Genomic DNA, 16515 nt, shown 5'->3' with positions numbered 1-16515 from the left:
ATCGTCTTGAATTCACTGAGATAACTTGAGTATACGATCTTCTATCGATCAGGATATTCTATCTTGTTTTAAGACTTCATTTGTTTCTTTACAACTTTCGTATACCAGAAGCCTATTAACTTCGCCCGTTAATAGCTATCCTAGCTATACTCGACGGTAAATAACCGAAGTTTCCGACATCCATAGTATTAGAAGAATATAATATGCTATAATTACCTTATAGAAATAAAGAATTAGATAATAAAAAAACCTAATCTAAGCTATTTTTAAGCTTAGAGCCTAAAAGTAAAGAATTTTATTAATTAATTAGAAGCCTTAAAATTTAATATCTTATATATAAAGAAATCAGTTAATTAATTAGAAAAGAAAAAAGCCTAATTAAATATTCTTCTATTTCTACTTAAAAAGACTACTTTAATTATATAAGGTTGTATATATCAGCAAAATCATCAGAAATTATTTAGAAAGATAAGAAAGGCCTTAATTAAAGCTCTAGAAAAAGAAATGGAGAATAAATTAAAAAAAGAATTCCTAGATATAAAGCAAAAATAAGTATATTAAGAGAAAGCCTAAGAAACACTAAAGAGAATAAATATAGCATTTATTAATATAATAAGATTTGGTATAAGTGCTAGAATAAAGGATTTAGTCTTATTAATAATAAATCTTTATAAGATTAATAGTATTATTAAAGTAAAGAAGAATCTACTAAAATTTATAGTGCTTAATATTAAAGAAATCTAAAAATAATTACTAAAGGTATATAGAGACTATACAGATATATTCTTAAAAAATCTATTAGATTAATTACTAACTCTTAAACCTTATAACTATAAGATTAAACTAATTAAAAAGAATGTATTAAGATACAATCCTTTTTATAAGATAATTTTAAAAGAATTAGAAGCAGTACATAAATATATTTTTAATAATCTTTATAAAAGATTTATTAAACTAAGCAATATTTTTTTTGTATTACCAATCTTAATAATTAGTAAATCTAAAGAAGAAATATAATTCTATATTAATTATTAAAAATTAAATACTATAACTAAGAAGGACTGATATCTTTTGTTCTTAATTAATAAAATCCTTAATTAAATTAGCAAAGTATAGATTTTTATTAAATTAGACATTCAATAAAGTTTCTATTAAATAAAGATGCATCCTAACTTAAAAGATTTAATTATTTTTTATATATAATATAGCATATACAAATACAAAATAATGCCCTTTAGAGTGATAAATAGACTAGTGATATTCTAATACATAATTAATAATATCTTTATAAACATACTTGATAGATTTATGATAGCCTTTATAGATGACTTGTTGATTTATAGTAAAAATAAACTTAAGTATTAAGCATATATTAAGAAGGTGTTTTAATACTTTTAGAAGATAGAATTATAAGTAGTACTCTATAAGTATAAATTCTATATCAAGCGAACCAAGTTTCTTAAATTTATTATTATACTAAATAGTATTGAAGTTAACCCTAAAAAAATTGAAGCTATTTAAAGATAGAAGTCTTTAATAAATATAAAAGAAATGTAGTTATTCCTAGAATTTTATAATTTTTATTATATCTTTATTAAATATTATAATAAGATATTATAACTACTTAATTAACTGACTTAGAAAGAAATACTTTTTATATAGAGTAATACTTATAAAGCGGCGTTCCAAAAACTTAAGAAAAAACTAATATTAGTTTTGATTCTTAAGTATTATTAGCATAATTTAGAAATATAATTAGAAATTGATATCTTAGGGGAAATTATTATAATAGTATTATCTTAATAACATGCTAATAGTAAGTGATATTTAGTAGTCTATTTTTCTAAAATAATAGACTCTATATAAGCCAAATATGATATTCATGATTAAGAAATATTAGTAATAATATAAGCTTTAGAGATATAGCGAGCTAAGCTTTAAGAATTAACCAGAAATAAATCCATCTAAATTCTTATTAATTATCAAGCCTTAGAATATTTTATAATAACAAAGAAATTTAATAATAAATAAGTATAATAATTAGAAACTTTTTTTAGATATAGTTTTTACATTAAATATTAACCTAGATCCTTAAATAAAAAAATTAATATTCTAATCTAATATGTAAAGGATAATTAATAATCTAAGAAAAAGGATTCTTTATTATTATCTTCTAGCTAACTTAACTCTTAGATTATAAAGGAACTTTAAGAATAAAATTATATATAAAAAGTAGAATCTAAGTTAGAAATCTTAGTTATTATAAATAATATACTATATATTATTGCTAGAATCCTAAAGAATAATTAAGAGAATTAAGAGGCTATAAAATATTATAAGATAGCTAAAGATTCTAGATTTAATTAAAATTTAATTGATAATTAATTAATATTTAAAGAGAGACTTTATATACTAGATAAAAGAGATTTTAGAGTATGATTACTAAATAAGATATACTAATAATCTGCTACTATTTACTCTAGAAAGAATAAGATAAAGAAGTTATTAAAAGAATAATATTATTAGAAAATATAGAACTAGAATATTAAGTAATATATTAACAATTATCTTATATATAAGAGAATAAATATGTGCTAAGACTTACTACTAGGATTGCTAAAGTTATTATCTATATCTATTCAACTATAATAGTATATATTAATAGACTTTATATCTTACTTAGAGGATAAGTGTAGTTTTAATATAGTCTTTATAATGATAAATTAACTAAATAAAAGATTAAGATTAATTCCTTATATTAAGAATATTATAGTTAGAGAAATAGCTAGACTATAAATTAAATATATATTTCCTGAGACTAATTTGCTAGATTTAATAATATTAAATTAAGAGAGATAATTTATATTAAAATTCTAGATAGAGATATACTATATTTTAAAGATTAAGCTAAAGTTATTAATAGTGCATTATATATCTATAGATAGATAAATCAAAATTATAAATTAATATCTTTTAGTTTATTTATAATCTTATATTAGCTTCTATCAAGATAATTAATCTAAATAATTACTAATAATAGACTTTATTATAGTATCTTTATCCTAGAAATTAACCAGACTATTATCATTTAAAATTAAGAGAGGTTTTATACTAAAGATATTATTTAATTAATTATTACTAAATAATAAAAATCTTATATAGAATTAGGAGCAAATCTAAACTTAGATAAAATACTTATAATAAATATAAGATTATATAAGATAGAATATAATATAAGCATAAGAATAATAGAAAATATAGGTAAATAAGTATTAATAAGAGATAGATTTTAATATTAGGGACAAGATTATGTTAATAATTAAATATTTTAATAATAAATAATCCAGCTAGAAGCTTTCTTATTAAAACTTAGACCTATTTAAGATTATTATAAAGAAAGAAAATATATTTAAGTTAAAGCTCCCTAAACATTTTTAAATATATCTAGTTTTCTTATTAAATAAATTTTAAAAGATATACTCAACAAAATTACTACTAGAGTAGGTTAAGGACCTTTTACTATTAATTAAAATTAATAATTATAATAAATAAGAAGTTAAATAAATTCTTAATATATAGATATATTATTAGAAACTACAGTACTATATTTAATAGTGAGGCTATAATAATAATATAACATAGTATCTGACAGGAAATTTCAAGAATATATTAAATATTATAAAGATATTCCATAATTCTTATCTAGAAAAACCTAGATTACTATTATATTTAAAAAATTAACTATATATAGCTGAGAAGGATAAATTCTTATTTAATTATAATAAGAATAATATACTATTATTAATTTAATATTCAGGGCGAACATCACTTAGAATAAGAAATGATATAATAATCTAGTATAATTTAACTTAACAATATATAGTTATTATAAAAGTATCTGCGGGCCATCTCCTATAGATGAATTATATGTAGGGAAGATATAAGGCTAGATATATTTTATAGGAATTATCCTATATTTTAATTTATACTACAGATTACTAGAGAATCTATATAATATTAAGAAAGATAAATAGCCTTTGCCAGCCAGTATTCTACATTATTAGAATCTTCCAAAAATCTAGATTACTAGACACCGGCACACAACAGAGATAGCCTATAGGTATCTAGAATGGAAGGAAGTATAAGTAGGAGGAAGGGGGCCAGTAATTATTCTTTCCTCTTCTTCTCTCCAGTTTAGTCTCTTCGTATTTAACGACCAAATAGATTTGGCATTGCATCGTCACAGATTTTATATTAGAATAAAAGAAGAAACTCTAAGCTATTTAGAAGTAGGCTACAAAGCTAAATTTAGATTTAAAAAATAAAGCTTTAGATTAAAATTTAGACTAAAATAATAAATCTAATTAAGGGGACAATTGTCATAATAATTATTATTTTTAGAAGAAGTCTAAAACCAAAGGTTCTAGAGATAGGTTAAAGGCCTGGGAATTATTAATATATATCTACTATAGTAAAAAAGGGCACATAGAAGAGAACTATTACTTTAAGAATCCTAGTAAGAGATCTAAGAGAGATTTGAAATAACTCTCTAATAAGGTCTGGTGCATTATTATAGTATTAGGGCTGTATACTATATAATTAAATTAAGGATTATATATTAGTATATATATCTATATATAAACCCTAAAAGACTATGTAAGAGTACTTATCTTAATTAATAGAGTTACTAAAGGTAATTTTATAGACTGAGAATGAATATGAAAGAATATGTATTCTCTAGTAGGTCTAGCTATGATTATAAAGGTGATTGATAAGCATTTAATATTAATATATAGAAAGACTTTACTGAATGTTATTGCTTCTAATTTAGAAGATAAACTAGGAAGCATCTAGCAGACTTATAATATTATTAATATAAAAAGATATGATATTATACTTAGATTATTGTAGTACTTAGCTATGAATCCTAATATCTATTATATTATAAGACAGTAGTATTATTACTAGCCTATTGAATAGAAAGCTGAGCTCGCGCTTTACTATATAAGTTATAGGGCTATATAGTAATAAGACCCTGTAAAAAATAGAAGTAATATATCTATAGAGTGTATGCTAGAACTATATATAGAGTAGATTATAGCTTAAGAATTTTATTAAGCTATAGAGAATGGAGAGATTGCTTATATTATAAATCTAAGAAGAGTTATAATAAAAAAAGCTGATCTAAATAAGGAAAAGATTAAGAGTTTTTTATAGCTAATAGCTATTAATATTTTAGAATTATTAATATATTTAAAATTATATCTTAATGTCTTCTTAAAAAAATAGATAGCAGTATTACTTAAATATATAGCTTATAATTATACTATTAATTTAGAGCCTAGTAAAGAGTTATTATATTATTTAATTTATTAGCTAAGTCTGAAAGAATAAGAAATACTTTAAAAATATCTAGCAGAGAATCTAGCTAAAGGCTAGATTTATAAATTAAAAAGTCTTGCTAGAACATCTATCTTATTTATATTTAAGAAGAATAGTAGTCTATAGTTATATATTAATTATTAGGAGATAAATATTATTATAATTAAGAACTGATACTTCTTATTATTAATTAAAGAGATCCTGAGTTAGCTTTTTAGAATATTAATATTCATGTAGCTAGATTTCTGGGATATATATTATTATATCTAAATTAAGAAGGGAGATGAGTGGAAAACTGCTTTTTGTATCTAATATGGGCATTATGAATATACTATTATACTATTTAGGCTAGCAAATGCCTTGGTAATTTTTTAATTATATATAAACCAAGCACTAAGCAATCTTCTAAATATAAGCTATATAGTATATCTAGATGATATTATTATATATTTGAAGGATAAAGCCATCTATAAAAAGAATATTTGTAAGGTGTTAGATTGCTTATAATAGTATAAGTTATATACTAAGCTATTAAAATATACTTTTAAAGTTAATAAAGTATATTTCCTAGATTTTATAGTTAAAATAAAAAGTATTTGAATAGAATCTGAATATATTACTACTATTTAGGAATAACCTAAACCTAAGAATATATAAGATGTGGCTTAATTCTTAGACTTTACTAACTTCTATTATAGGTTTATTAAGAGATACTTTATAATTACTGCGCTGTTATTAAATATAATTAAGGGTTATAAATGAATATAAAAAAGGTTGAAAGTAGAATGAGAAGTTAATATAAAGTTTATTTTTATTGAAAAGGTATAAAATATCTTTAAAATCTTTAAGAAATACTTTATATAAGTATTTATATTTAAGTATTTTAAATTAGAACTTTTATTTAGAGTGGAAATTAATATATTAAATTTTACTATAATAGTGATTCTGAGTTAGTTGAAAGCTGATGAATTGTGGTATTTAATAGTATTTTATTTTTGAAAGATGATTTTGGTTGAACTTAACTATAAAATACATAATAAAGAGCTATTAATTATTGTTGAAGTCTTTAAATATTAGAGGTACTATCTAGAAGGTAGTAATGGGCTTATAACTATCTTTTTAGATTATAATAATTTTTGGTATTTTATAACTATAAAGGAACTGAACTAAAGGTAGGCTTAATAGGCTGAGAAACTTGTAATATTTAATTTTAATATTAAGTATTAGCTAGGGTATAGAAATTCTATAAATATATTAAGTTGAAGGTTAGACTATATTAAAGTTAAAGGTAATTAATAGATCTTATTATTAATACTAAAGAAAAAGTTGAGCTAAAGATTTTATTTAATAAGAATAGAACTTTTTAAATATAAATATAGTTCTGATAGTATGGAATTTATATATTTAGAAGAGATAATAAAGACTTTTTAAATTGATAATGATTTAAATTCTAGATATTGAAATGTATTTAGTAGTTAAAAAAAAATAGTTACTAGTATTATAAGAGGTCTAGAATTCTTAGTATTAAGGTCTAAAATGGTAGTAGTTACTATGATTGAGACAGCCTATTTAGATATGCCTAAAAAGCTTATTATTGTTATTTATTATTATTAGTAAGTAGATATATAAGCTAGGAATATATAAAAATAGATAATAGATCTGAATTTAAAGATAGATTGTTCTTATTAGTATATTAGAGCTGATAATCTATTTAGATTTAAAGGTATAGTATATATACTATATAATTATGCACTTAGGTAAGAAGTCCTGTGAGTCAATTATGATGATCTATAAGAAGGTTATTTCAGTGTTAAAAGGACATATAAAATAATATTGTTAAAATATTTCTGGTGAGGGCTTTATAATGCGGTTTAATATTATTGTTTAATATATATAAAGTGCTAATATAATTATGTGTTATAATATAAAGAATATAAACTGATAAAGCCATTACTAAAATTTATAAAATTTTAAGAGTTAGTTATCTTAGATTTTATAGTGAAGCTTCTATCTTTAAATTAAAAAAGAAAAATGTACAATGCTATTATAGTTATTGTGGAACTATTGATAAAATATATTATATATAAACTTATGTCTATTATTATATTAGTAAAAAAACTGGCGGAGACTATATATGAATTAATGATTAAATACTTTACTGTACTTAAGAATATTATAAGTAATTAAGCAATGATATTTATAGTTATATTTTGGAAAATGCTCTATTAATATCTTGGTATAAGAAAGAGAATTAGTATAGTTTATTATTCTTAAACTGATAATTAAATAGAATGATAGAATTAGATATTGGAATATTATCTTTAGTTATATATTAATTTGTTATAGGATGACTAGATATAATGATTAGTGCTAGCTTAACATATATATAATAATAGTGTGTATAGTATTATTGGGATATTATCTACTGAAGCATTAATAGGCTTTTGGGGGGATATTTATATTAATATTGATTAGGATCTTCTAGGTATAGGTTCTAATAAAGAAATCTTGGGGATAAAGAAGGATTGAATACTGGCAATTGAATGGGTAATTTAATTATAGGTTAAATATAAAGAATTTTAAAAGCTATTAGAGGAAGTATTAGAGAATTAGTTTAAATATTTTAATAAGAAATGCATAGCAATATAGTTTTGAATTAGTAATAAGGTAATATTATAAATTATAAATATCTATCTTCTAGATAGGAAAAAATTAAAGTTTAATTTTAAATTTATTGGATCCTTCCAAATACTAAATATATAGAAAATGAATGTATATAAGCTAAAAATGTTTCTATAATACTAATAATTATATCTAGTATTCTATGTCTCTTTATTAAAATTATTTAAGGATATAGCTAGAAATAAAATTCTATCTAATAGTCTTATTATAAATAATATTAGAGAATATAAGATTAAAGAAATTTGTATAAATAAAGGCTTTAAAAAAAATAAAATATATTTTGTTAAGTAAGCAGGCTATTTTAAAGAAGATTGTATGTGAGAATCTAAGAAGAATATTAATAATTATACTATATTTAAAATTTACTTTTAAAATTGTAAGATTATTTATAACTTAAAATAAAAAAGAAAGAGATAAAGAAAAATTTAATTTATAGTAGTTAAGAATAAATATAGGATTTATTTTATATTATAAACTATTAGTGAAGGTTGTTAGTTATAAAATTTAAAGGGAATTTATATTATATAATTAATAAAAGCTTAGCCAATTAATTATAAAAGCTGAGAGAATAAATTATGAGATTAAGAGCTTAAAAGCTTAGATATAAATATCTGCCTATGAATAGGCTTAATAAGGAGAAATAAAAAAGATTTTTTTTTTTTACTAAAGTTAGCAGGGTCATTAGCTAAATATATTAACTAAGAATAAAAATGGTAAAGATAAAGCTTCTTTAATAAGATAATATGAATTATTATAATTAAATGCTTTTTAAGTGGACTAGGTTAAGTTAAGATTATATTTTTGTTATTAGTTTTAGTATTAAAGTCTATCTTAACAGTATATTTTCTAGATATATAGTTTAAAGCTTTAAGTGCTCTATTTAATACATAGTATTAATTACTGAAGTCCTCTATTATTAAATCTTGATAAAACTTGTTAGCTAAAGTCTTTAAGCGGTCTAATAGAGATTTGGGGTATTATAAACTATTAATATTAGTTATAAAATAAAAGATATTTAATAATATAGATGCTTAAACTAGAGTATAAATATATATTTATAAAAATATATTTATGCTTAAGTGTTTAACAATATATATATAACTAAATTATAATATTATAATAAGTATGTTACTGTTTAATACAGTTATGAGGATTTAAAGTAATTTATAATTAAAAATAGATTAAGTATAGAAGTTTATGTAGAAATTTAACTATATATTCCTATATCTTATTAGTATTAAAATTTTATATATAGAATATTATTACTTATTTTGCCCTTTGGAGATGCAGGAGGCTAGAAATTATTAGATATAGTACTAGGAGTAAGGACTACACTAAAAGGCTTAATTAGAGGATCTTTAGAAGTATATAGAGGTTTAGGCTATTTATTTATTTATATTATTAATAACTATATTAATATTTATCTGATTTTATGATTTATTTTGTATAGCTAATTTATCTATATAGATAACATTTTTGTGAGATACTTTGAATATAAGAATGAATCTAAATTAATGATAGTAAATTATTATTATGTTAGTGTTTTCTCAAATATTAGAATACTGCTTCTAAAGAGGGGGATAGCTAGAGTAAGTTTAAATTATTAAAATTAGATATTCTAAGTTAACTATTATACTTAACTATAAGGTAATTAAAACCATCTTACTATTGCCCCAAGTATTAAATTAATATAGAAAAAGTAAGAAATTAATAATATAGAATATACTAAATCTATATTTGATGAAATTTTAATAAAAAAATATAGTATTAAGATAATACTTACTATTAAGGAAGAAGATGAGGCTAAGAAAGAGAAGGAAAAGAAAGAGGAAGTTAGAATAAGGAAAATAAAGATTTATATATATTTACTACTAATATTAATCTTAATTATTTCTTATATATTTAATCCTTTATTTAATACTTATTATTTACTTTTAATTTTTCCACTAAGAATAAAGATTTTATTATAAAACTTAAATTATTAATTCTATATATTAAACTTTATAAGCCTATAAAGTTTTAGGCTCAGGGATACACCCTTATAAAGAAAGGGATAACTGTAAGATGGAATCCTAGATAGAATTAGGAATAGCTTTAAAGTATAGCGGGCATATAATCTTACCTAGCTTCCCGCCGCTAATTGGACTAGCGGCTTGGCATACACTGCCTTATAACCGCAGGTGGCCTTAGGCCTTCGTGAAGCAGCGATTAGCTGCTGAGCATATGTGTATATACGTTATATATATTCGAATCTATTCCTAGGCCGAAGCCGAATCCCAGCTACGTTCTTGCAACCCCCGTCACAGGCCCCCTTCCTCCTACTTATACTTCCTTCCATTCCGGATACCTGTGGGCTATCTCCGTTGTGTGCTGGTGCCTAGTAATCTAGATTTCTGGAAGGTTCCAACAATGTAGAATACTGGCTGGCAAAGGCCATTTACCCTTCTTGATATCACATAGATCCTCCGGCAATCTGCAGCATGAATCAAAACACGGGGTAATCCCCACAAGGCATATCTAGCCCCACATCTTCCCTGCATGTGATTCGTCCACGGGAGGCGGCCCGCGGGTACTTCCGCAGTAACCGCATGCCGCCAAGCCAAATCGTACTAGGCCGTCACAAAGTGCTCATATGAAAGCGCCGTTGAGAGTTGGATATGGAATGGGATTTACTATGTGGATAAGGAAGCCTTTTTAAAAATCCTTCCTTCTGTGTGTCAAGAAACCTATACTATCAAAAATATTATGGGAGGCTTTCTGCATGCTAGGATTGTATCTTATAATTCTGAAAAAGTGCTATCTCAATTGCAAATTAGTGTTGAGAAGAGAACGCCACCTCCTTTATTAAGGAGCACTACTTGGAGCCCTAAAACACCTTATAACGCACGTATGTTGGAACGGCAGGCTACCTCTGTTAAAAGGCTTCTTAATATATCTTAGGCACTTGATCAACTAATTAAGGGCTCCTTAATGATAATGCATAATGCTGCTATTCTAGCTAAGGAAAATCATGATTTACGCGATTCAGTTGATTAACTATAGAGACGCTGTGGTAGGCGTATAAGAGCCCTTCTAAATGAGGGTATTTTGATGGTTTCTGAAGGTAGAGAGCTGGCACAGTTGCTTGATGAAGTTGATGACCCCTCTCCGCTGGTTAATCAAAATGACGCTTTGCAGGCACCTCGCCGCGCACCTCCTAGATGTAGTAATTGCTGGCAACTAGGGCATAAACGTAATAGGTGCCCCAATCCTCCTAGCTAGTTAAATCTATATTTTTCTACTTCTATATATAATTTATAAGGGTTGAAAAAATAATGTGGGTCCTCGGTGTCCGGTTTACTCGGGAAATACGTTACATAAATGATTATGTATCATTTGTAGAAAGAAAGACAAATTGAGTTTTAGCTTTCAGCAATGATGTCAGGTGCAATAATAAGTATATTTATACTTTACAATGCCAAAACTGCCATTGAAACACGAATTGACTCATCCTGAAGATGCCCTAATAATTGCAGCTCTATATATATACAGATCATCGGTCAGATACCCATCCAACCAGAGGACGCATCTAAACCCCAAAAGCCTCCAAATTCTCAAGCAGCGTTTTGACAAACTCCGGCGCACGATCCACAAACTGCCCGCGCGGTATAAGAGTCACAATAATCCGCATCATATTCGACACATTATGCATCTTCTCCTGAATATCACTCGTAAACTTGGCATCATTAACAAGAAACATGGCATCTTCCTCCCTGCATATCTCCGCGAACCGATCCCGCAATCGATACTTTTCCGTGTATGACTCGTCGCCCGGTTTCGCATTCCACAGAAACGCGCGCACGGGATCCCAGATCTGGAAGGGTACGGTAGATGCGAATTCCCAGTCTAAAATGCCCGTAATACGGTTCGAGGATGGGTCGTAGAGCATGTTGGCAAAGTGTAGATCCTTGTGTGCAAGGCGGATTCGGGTGCGGTCGAGCTGCGCGGCGAAAGTGGGTAGGATGTTGCAGAAGGCGCGGAGGCGGGGGAGGTGTTGGCGCATGAATGTGAGATCCTTTTGGACCGAGGCGGCGTGTATGTATTTCTCCATGAGGGCGATGGTGAAGTTTGTGTAGGATGTGAATGGGCCGCGGATGTTAAGTGTCTCAAATGTCTCGTCTGTGGTGGTGAAGTAGCGTTTGACGTCGGGGGTGAACCAGAAATGCTCGTCTAGAATCGGGCCGGATATGATATTTTCTGGGTTTGTGGGCGAGTGCATTAGGCCGCCGATCTGGGCGAAGGAGTGCTGATGAATCTCGGCAAGGAACTTTAGTAATTGCCTGCAGATATCGTCGAGCTGTTCTTGCGTCAGGGAGTCGTAGACGTCTGATAGGGTTACGCCAGGGCTGCGAGTCAGGACGATGTACTCGCGATTTAACGGGTTGTTTGTTGTCGTGTCATAGCAAATGACAGATGGCACTGGGATGCTGGTGTGTTGTGATATCCAAGAAAGTGTGGCCGCCTCGTTCTCTGTCTTGATTGCAGGGACATGGTCGCCGGAGATGCGAAGTACGAGGTCAATGAATGGTGATGAAGTATCATATAGTGTCTTCAGCCCAGCTGGCAGATTCTTGGCTTCGTATGTGAGGATGTATATGGCATGAAATGCTGCGCTCGCTTTGAGCGAGTTGATGGATGTTGGCCGTCCAAGCGAGATCGTGTCTAGCAGTGCCTGGATCTCTTCCGGCTTGAAAGGCGCGGGGAGATATTCCTCTGCGCCGCCCATTTGTCTATTCAATTTATTGGAGTTTTGTGTCTGTAGGGGGAATCAGTAGCGGCATTCAATTCACAGACAAGATATTTGGCCATTACTACACAGAGGGTCGACGACCGCCGTTGTTTATATGGCCTTTGGCTGGCTGCCGCTCATTCGCCCGTCGTAGATAAGCTCGCATGAGATGGCACTAGTCAGCTTACGATCTCAAGACGACAAATGAGTCATGATTAGCACTAAGTTAGTCAGTTAGTCTTGAATGTGGAGACGATAATACATTTTAAGCACGTGTATAAAAAAAATAAATAGAGTTGATTCTAACTATGCCTCCCATCACATCGATCATTATCTTGCTAAGATCTTTTATCACATACAAACAAAAATTGGTAGAACAGGAGAGGAAAATTGACGTCGACAGATATGAAACAAGGAAGACGGGATAGAAGAGTAAAGGTGGATTGGGTATAAGGTAGAAAGCCAGGTCTGCGAAGAATTGCTCCTGTGGTTTTTATACGAGAACGAATCTGTCTGATAAGAAGAGAAAATGAAATAGATAAATAGATAAATAAATAGGAAGGCACATCCCGCGCTACAAGTCAGAATCAGAATCATCAAGGGTATAAATGACACCATTGCAGAATGCAGGAGAGAGAACTTTCAAATCCAAAGAATATTTTGAACGAATAAAGGGCAACGCAACTTCTTTTATCAAAGTTATGTTTTCACTTTCTTCCCACCTGCGTCCGCTGACACTCCGGGATCCGAATTCTTGCGTTTCTTTTCCGCTTCATCGTCTCGCGCTAGTCCAGGCCCTGTCTGGGTAGCAGGCGTGAAAGGCAATGGGCTCGGCAGAAGGCTTGTATCCGGACCAGTGCGTCCAAAACCCCACTCAGGAAAGAAACTCGAAGGAGAAGGGAGAAGAGCGTCCGAAACAAATCGACTAGGCAGTGCTGAAATCGGCGTCTCCATATTTTGATTACTACTGCTGCTACTGCTTCCACCGTAGCCAGTCCCATTTTGCGTGTTGGATCCAGGGGGGGGTGGACGCGCAAATGGATTAGGCGGGCCTTGCGCTCCAGCACTTAATATAGGCCCCCCTGCAGCACCTGGAGACGGTGGAGGCAGTTGCACAACTCCGACAGTACTAGCGTCGGGTGACTTTTTAGTAATTGTCGAACCAGTCTGAGCCGTCGAATCGTGAGGAGAAGAATCTCCTGTAGCACTGCCGCTGTCTGATTGTTCACTTGGAATTTGCACTTTAAGGCGAGGCTTCGGCCGCGCCGGTTGTTGCGAGTCACTTAAGGAGGGGGTTGACTGTGATCTTTGCGGTGCTGTTGCAGCCCGAGTTGGTGGTGGCGGCGGCGGCGGTCCGTTCCTAGGAAGAGGAAGAGTTTGGCTTGAGGGGGCGGTCGGCTTTGACTCTTCTGTTACTGACATGTCATGTTGAGGGGATTCACGCAGATGCGCTCTGCTTGAGAGTATGTGACGAGAGAACACAGATGTCTGATCGTCGATCGGCGTAAAAATGCTGCGCGATTTGGTTTTCGAAGACGAACCCCCCTCTGCCTTCGGATCATTGTGTTGCTGCGTACCTGCCGGATCAGGAAGAGCCAAGGAGGTCCTGTACTGGAATTGCTGAGAATCCTGCGACAGCGAAGGAGGCAGAGAATGCCGGCCCTGATCTTGTATATACTGAGCATGCATATGAGGCATTGATTGATGCTGAATTGTTGGTAAGCCATGGTTGGGTAACTGAGGGGCATGCTGGTGGTTTTGCGGCATAGCTTGAGCCTGTGGATGAGCGCCAGGGTGAGGCGGGTGAGTGAATTGATGGTATTGGCCTTGCCGCGCAGGCTGGTTATTCATTTCCGAATTCGTATTGGGGTTATACATGGACGGATTTGGCATATAAGCATAGCCGTTGGAATTTGCAGCAGGCGGAGGAGTAGCGTGCGCTTGGTTATGCCCACCATACTGTGCGCTCACGCGGCGGGCATGATTTCGCGAAGAAGGACGAGAGTTATTCTGAGGTTGCGGGGTACCGTGACGAGGGACATAAGCAATTCCATTGGGTATTGGAGGTGATGCAGAGGGAGCGTGGTTCACATGTTGGTAACCAGGTTGGTTTTGGAGCTGGGGTGGGATCGCATTCTGAGTTGAGGGTCCCATCTCCTCGGCAGTTACGTCCTCGTCATCGTCCTCATCGTCATCGCCTCCGCCGCTAAAGTCATGCGGTCCTTTATGTTCATGGGGAGGGCCATACTGTGGTTATGTCAATTATACAAAGCAACTCAAGAGCAGTAAACAGGACAAAAGCGAACGTACGTATTGGTATCGATGCAGAGTTTCCCTAATATCGCCTGAGGAGAATTCATACAGCTTTTTATTGTGGCCAAAGATAATGACGGCGACATCGACCGAGCATAATACAGAGAGTTCGTGGGCCTTTTTGAATAAACCGCCTTTTCGCTTCAAGAATGTCCTATGGAGGGGGGCAAAAACGTCAGCTATGATAGTATATTCCCGGGGGGGGGGGGGGGGGCAAAAGTCATGCTTACACAGAACGATTGCGGTCATCCTTGATTGCTTTGATCTCAATTTTCCTCCGACCCATCGTGCAATCAATTAGAAGTAGAAAATTTCAAAATTCGAACAAGCAGGCAAGCGCGCAGAGTAAAGATGCAAGTTCGCAGGGAAGATGCGGTTCGACTGAAGCTGGCTAGGCTGCGCGTCGAAGGATAGTATGTGGGAGTACCGCGAGATCGCATGCGCAATCAGATTTATCTTTATCTTGCGCGATTATAATTGTCGCGTAGACAGCGACAAAGAGCGAAGATCAACTTCTTTGAATCACCCGTGATTCTGCACAAAGGACGAAAGAATTCAAGGCAGGCCCACCGTGCAGAGCAAAGATGTCGAATTCTTCACAGTGGGAGGGAGGGAGCGGCGAGAAGAAAAGGAAAATACGCGACAGTCGGCGATGGCGGGCGCGGTGGTAGTAGTATTGCTATAGTATGTTCGGCGCGGCGCATGTAAAAAGTCTCGACGATCTGGAGCGGACTAGGACGAGCGGCTTGACCAGAAGAGCAGCGCTTGGGGCAAGCAACGCGACAATGTAAGTGGACCAAGGGCCGACCAAGCTCTCAGAGCTTTGATGGCAGATGGCAGAGGCGGAATGCGATGGAAAGAAGAAGAGGTGGAGGAGGGGGCAGATGCAGTAGTTCTAAAGATAGAAAGAAAAGAAACGGTGGGAGGAGGTCTTGGGCGGAAGGAAGGGGGGAAGCCAAGTTGGCAGGCCGCAGCTGCCCATTCAGGAATCAGGAGACGGCACGGGACACTAGGCCGTGTTTGGGCTAGTCCGAGCACTAACTCTGTGGGGTTAGTTGACAGCTCTTGAGCACTTTCTCTAGCTAGCTAGCTAACGTTAATCAAGCTAAATAGGTAGGTAACTTATCAGAGAACCAAGTATGGGGTATATCAGGTACGGTCATCATTGGATCTTTCAGATGCGATTGTCAAAGCTGCAGCGATAACCTGACGCTACAGAACTTGGGCGAAGGAAGGAGGTTACTGACTATTCCGGTTAGCTCGTATGTACCCTCAGGAATCACACTGCATAAGCGGCAAAGACGTCGAGCAGCGCGCGGCTAAAGGATAAAAAGATGCTATTTTTGGCTTCTCTGCTAATTTAGTTCATC

General features: G+C 31.4%; 2 protein-coding genes across 2 annotated transcripts, besides 4 other annotated features; both read right to left on the bottom strand.

Moving 5' to 3' along the window:
• Window positions 1–4244: a repeat region (Identified by RepeatMasker using a combination of RepBase library and repeat library created with RepeatScout).
• Window positions 4245–10369: a repeat region (Identified by RepeatMasker using a combination of RepBase library and repeat library created with RepeatScout).
• A 1-nt stretch (window position 10370) lies between these two features.
• Window positions 10371–10686: a repeat region (Identified by RepeatMasker using a combination of RepBase library and repeat library created with RepeatScout).
• Window positions 10687–10711: 25 nt separating this feature from the next.
• Window positions 10712–11409: a repeat region (Identified by RepeatMasker using a combination of RepBase library and repeat library created with RepeatScout).
• Window positions 11410–11632: 223 nt separating this feature from the next.
• UA08_07313 (hypothetical protein) lies at window positions 11633–12829 on the bottom strand (the record flags this gene model as incomplete). Its single annotated transcript, XM_020262241.1, has 1 exon — window positions 11633–12829. The coding sequence occupies one exon, from the start codon at window positions 12827–12829 to the stop codon at window positions 11633–11635; it is 1197 nt and encodes a 398-aa protein (XP_020117746.1).
• A 702-nt stretch (window positions 12830–13531) lies between these two features.
• UA08_07312 (hypothetical protein) lies at window positions 13532–15431 on the bottom strand (the record flags this gene model as incomplete). Its single annotated transcript, XM_020262240.1, has 3 exons — window positions 13532–15079; window positions 15143–15299; window positions 15376–15431. The coding sequence occupies 3 exons, from the start codon at window positions 15429–15431 to the stop codon at window positions 13532–13534; spliced, it is 1761 nt and encodes a 586-aa protein (XP_020117745.1).
• Window positions 15432–16515: the final 1084 nt, after the last annotated feature.

Source organism: Talaromyces atroroseus (genome assembly GCF_001907595.1).
Source record: "Talaromyces atroroseus strain IBT 11181 chromosome Unknown scaffold_10, whole genome shotgun sequence".
NCBI lineage: Eukaryota > Fungi > Ascomycota > Eurotiomycetes > Eurotiales > Trichocomaceae > Talaromyces > Talaromyces atroroseus.
The sequence above is the reverse complement of the archived record's forward strand: the minus strand, read 5'-3'. Positions and strand labels throughout refer to the sequence as shown.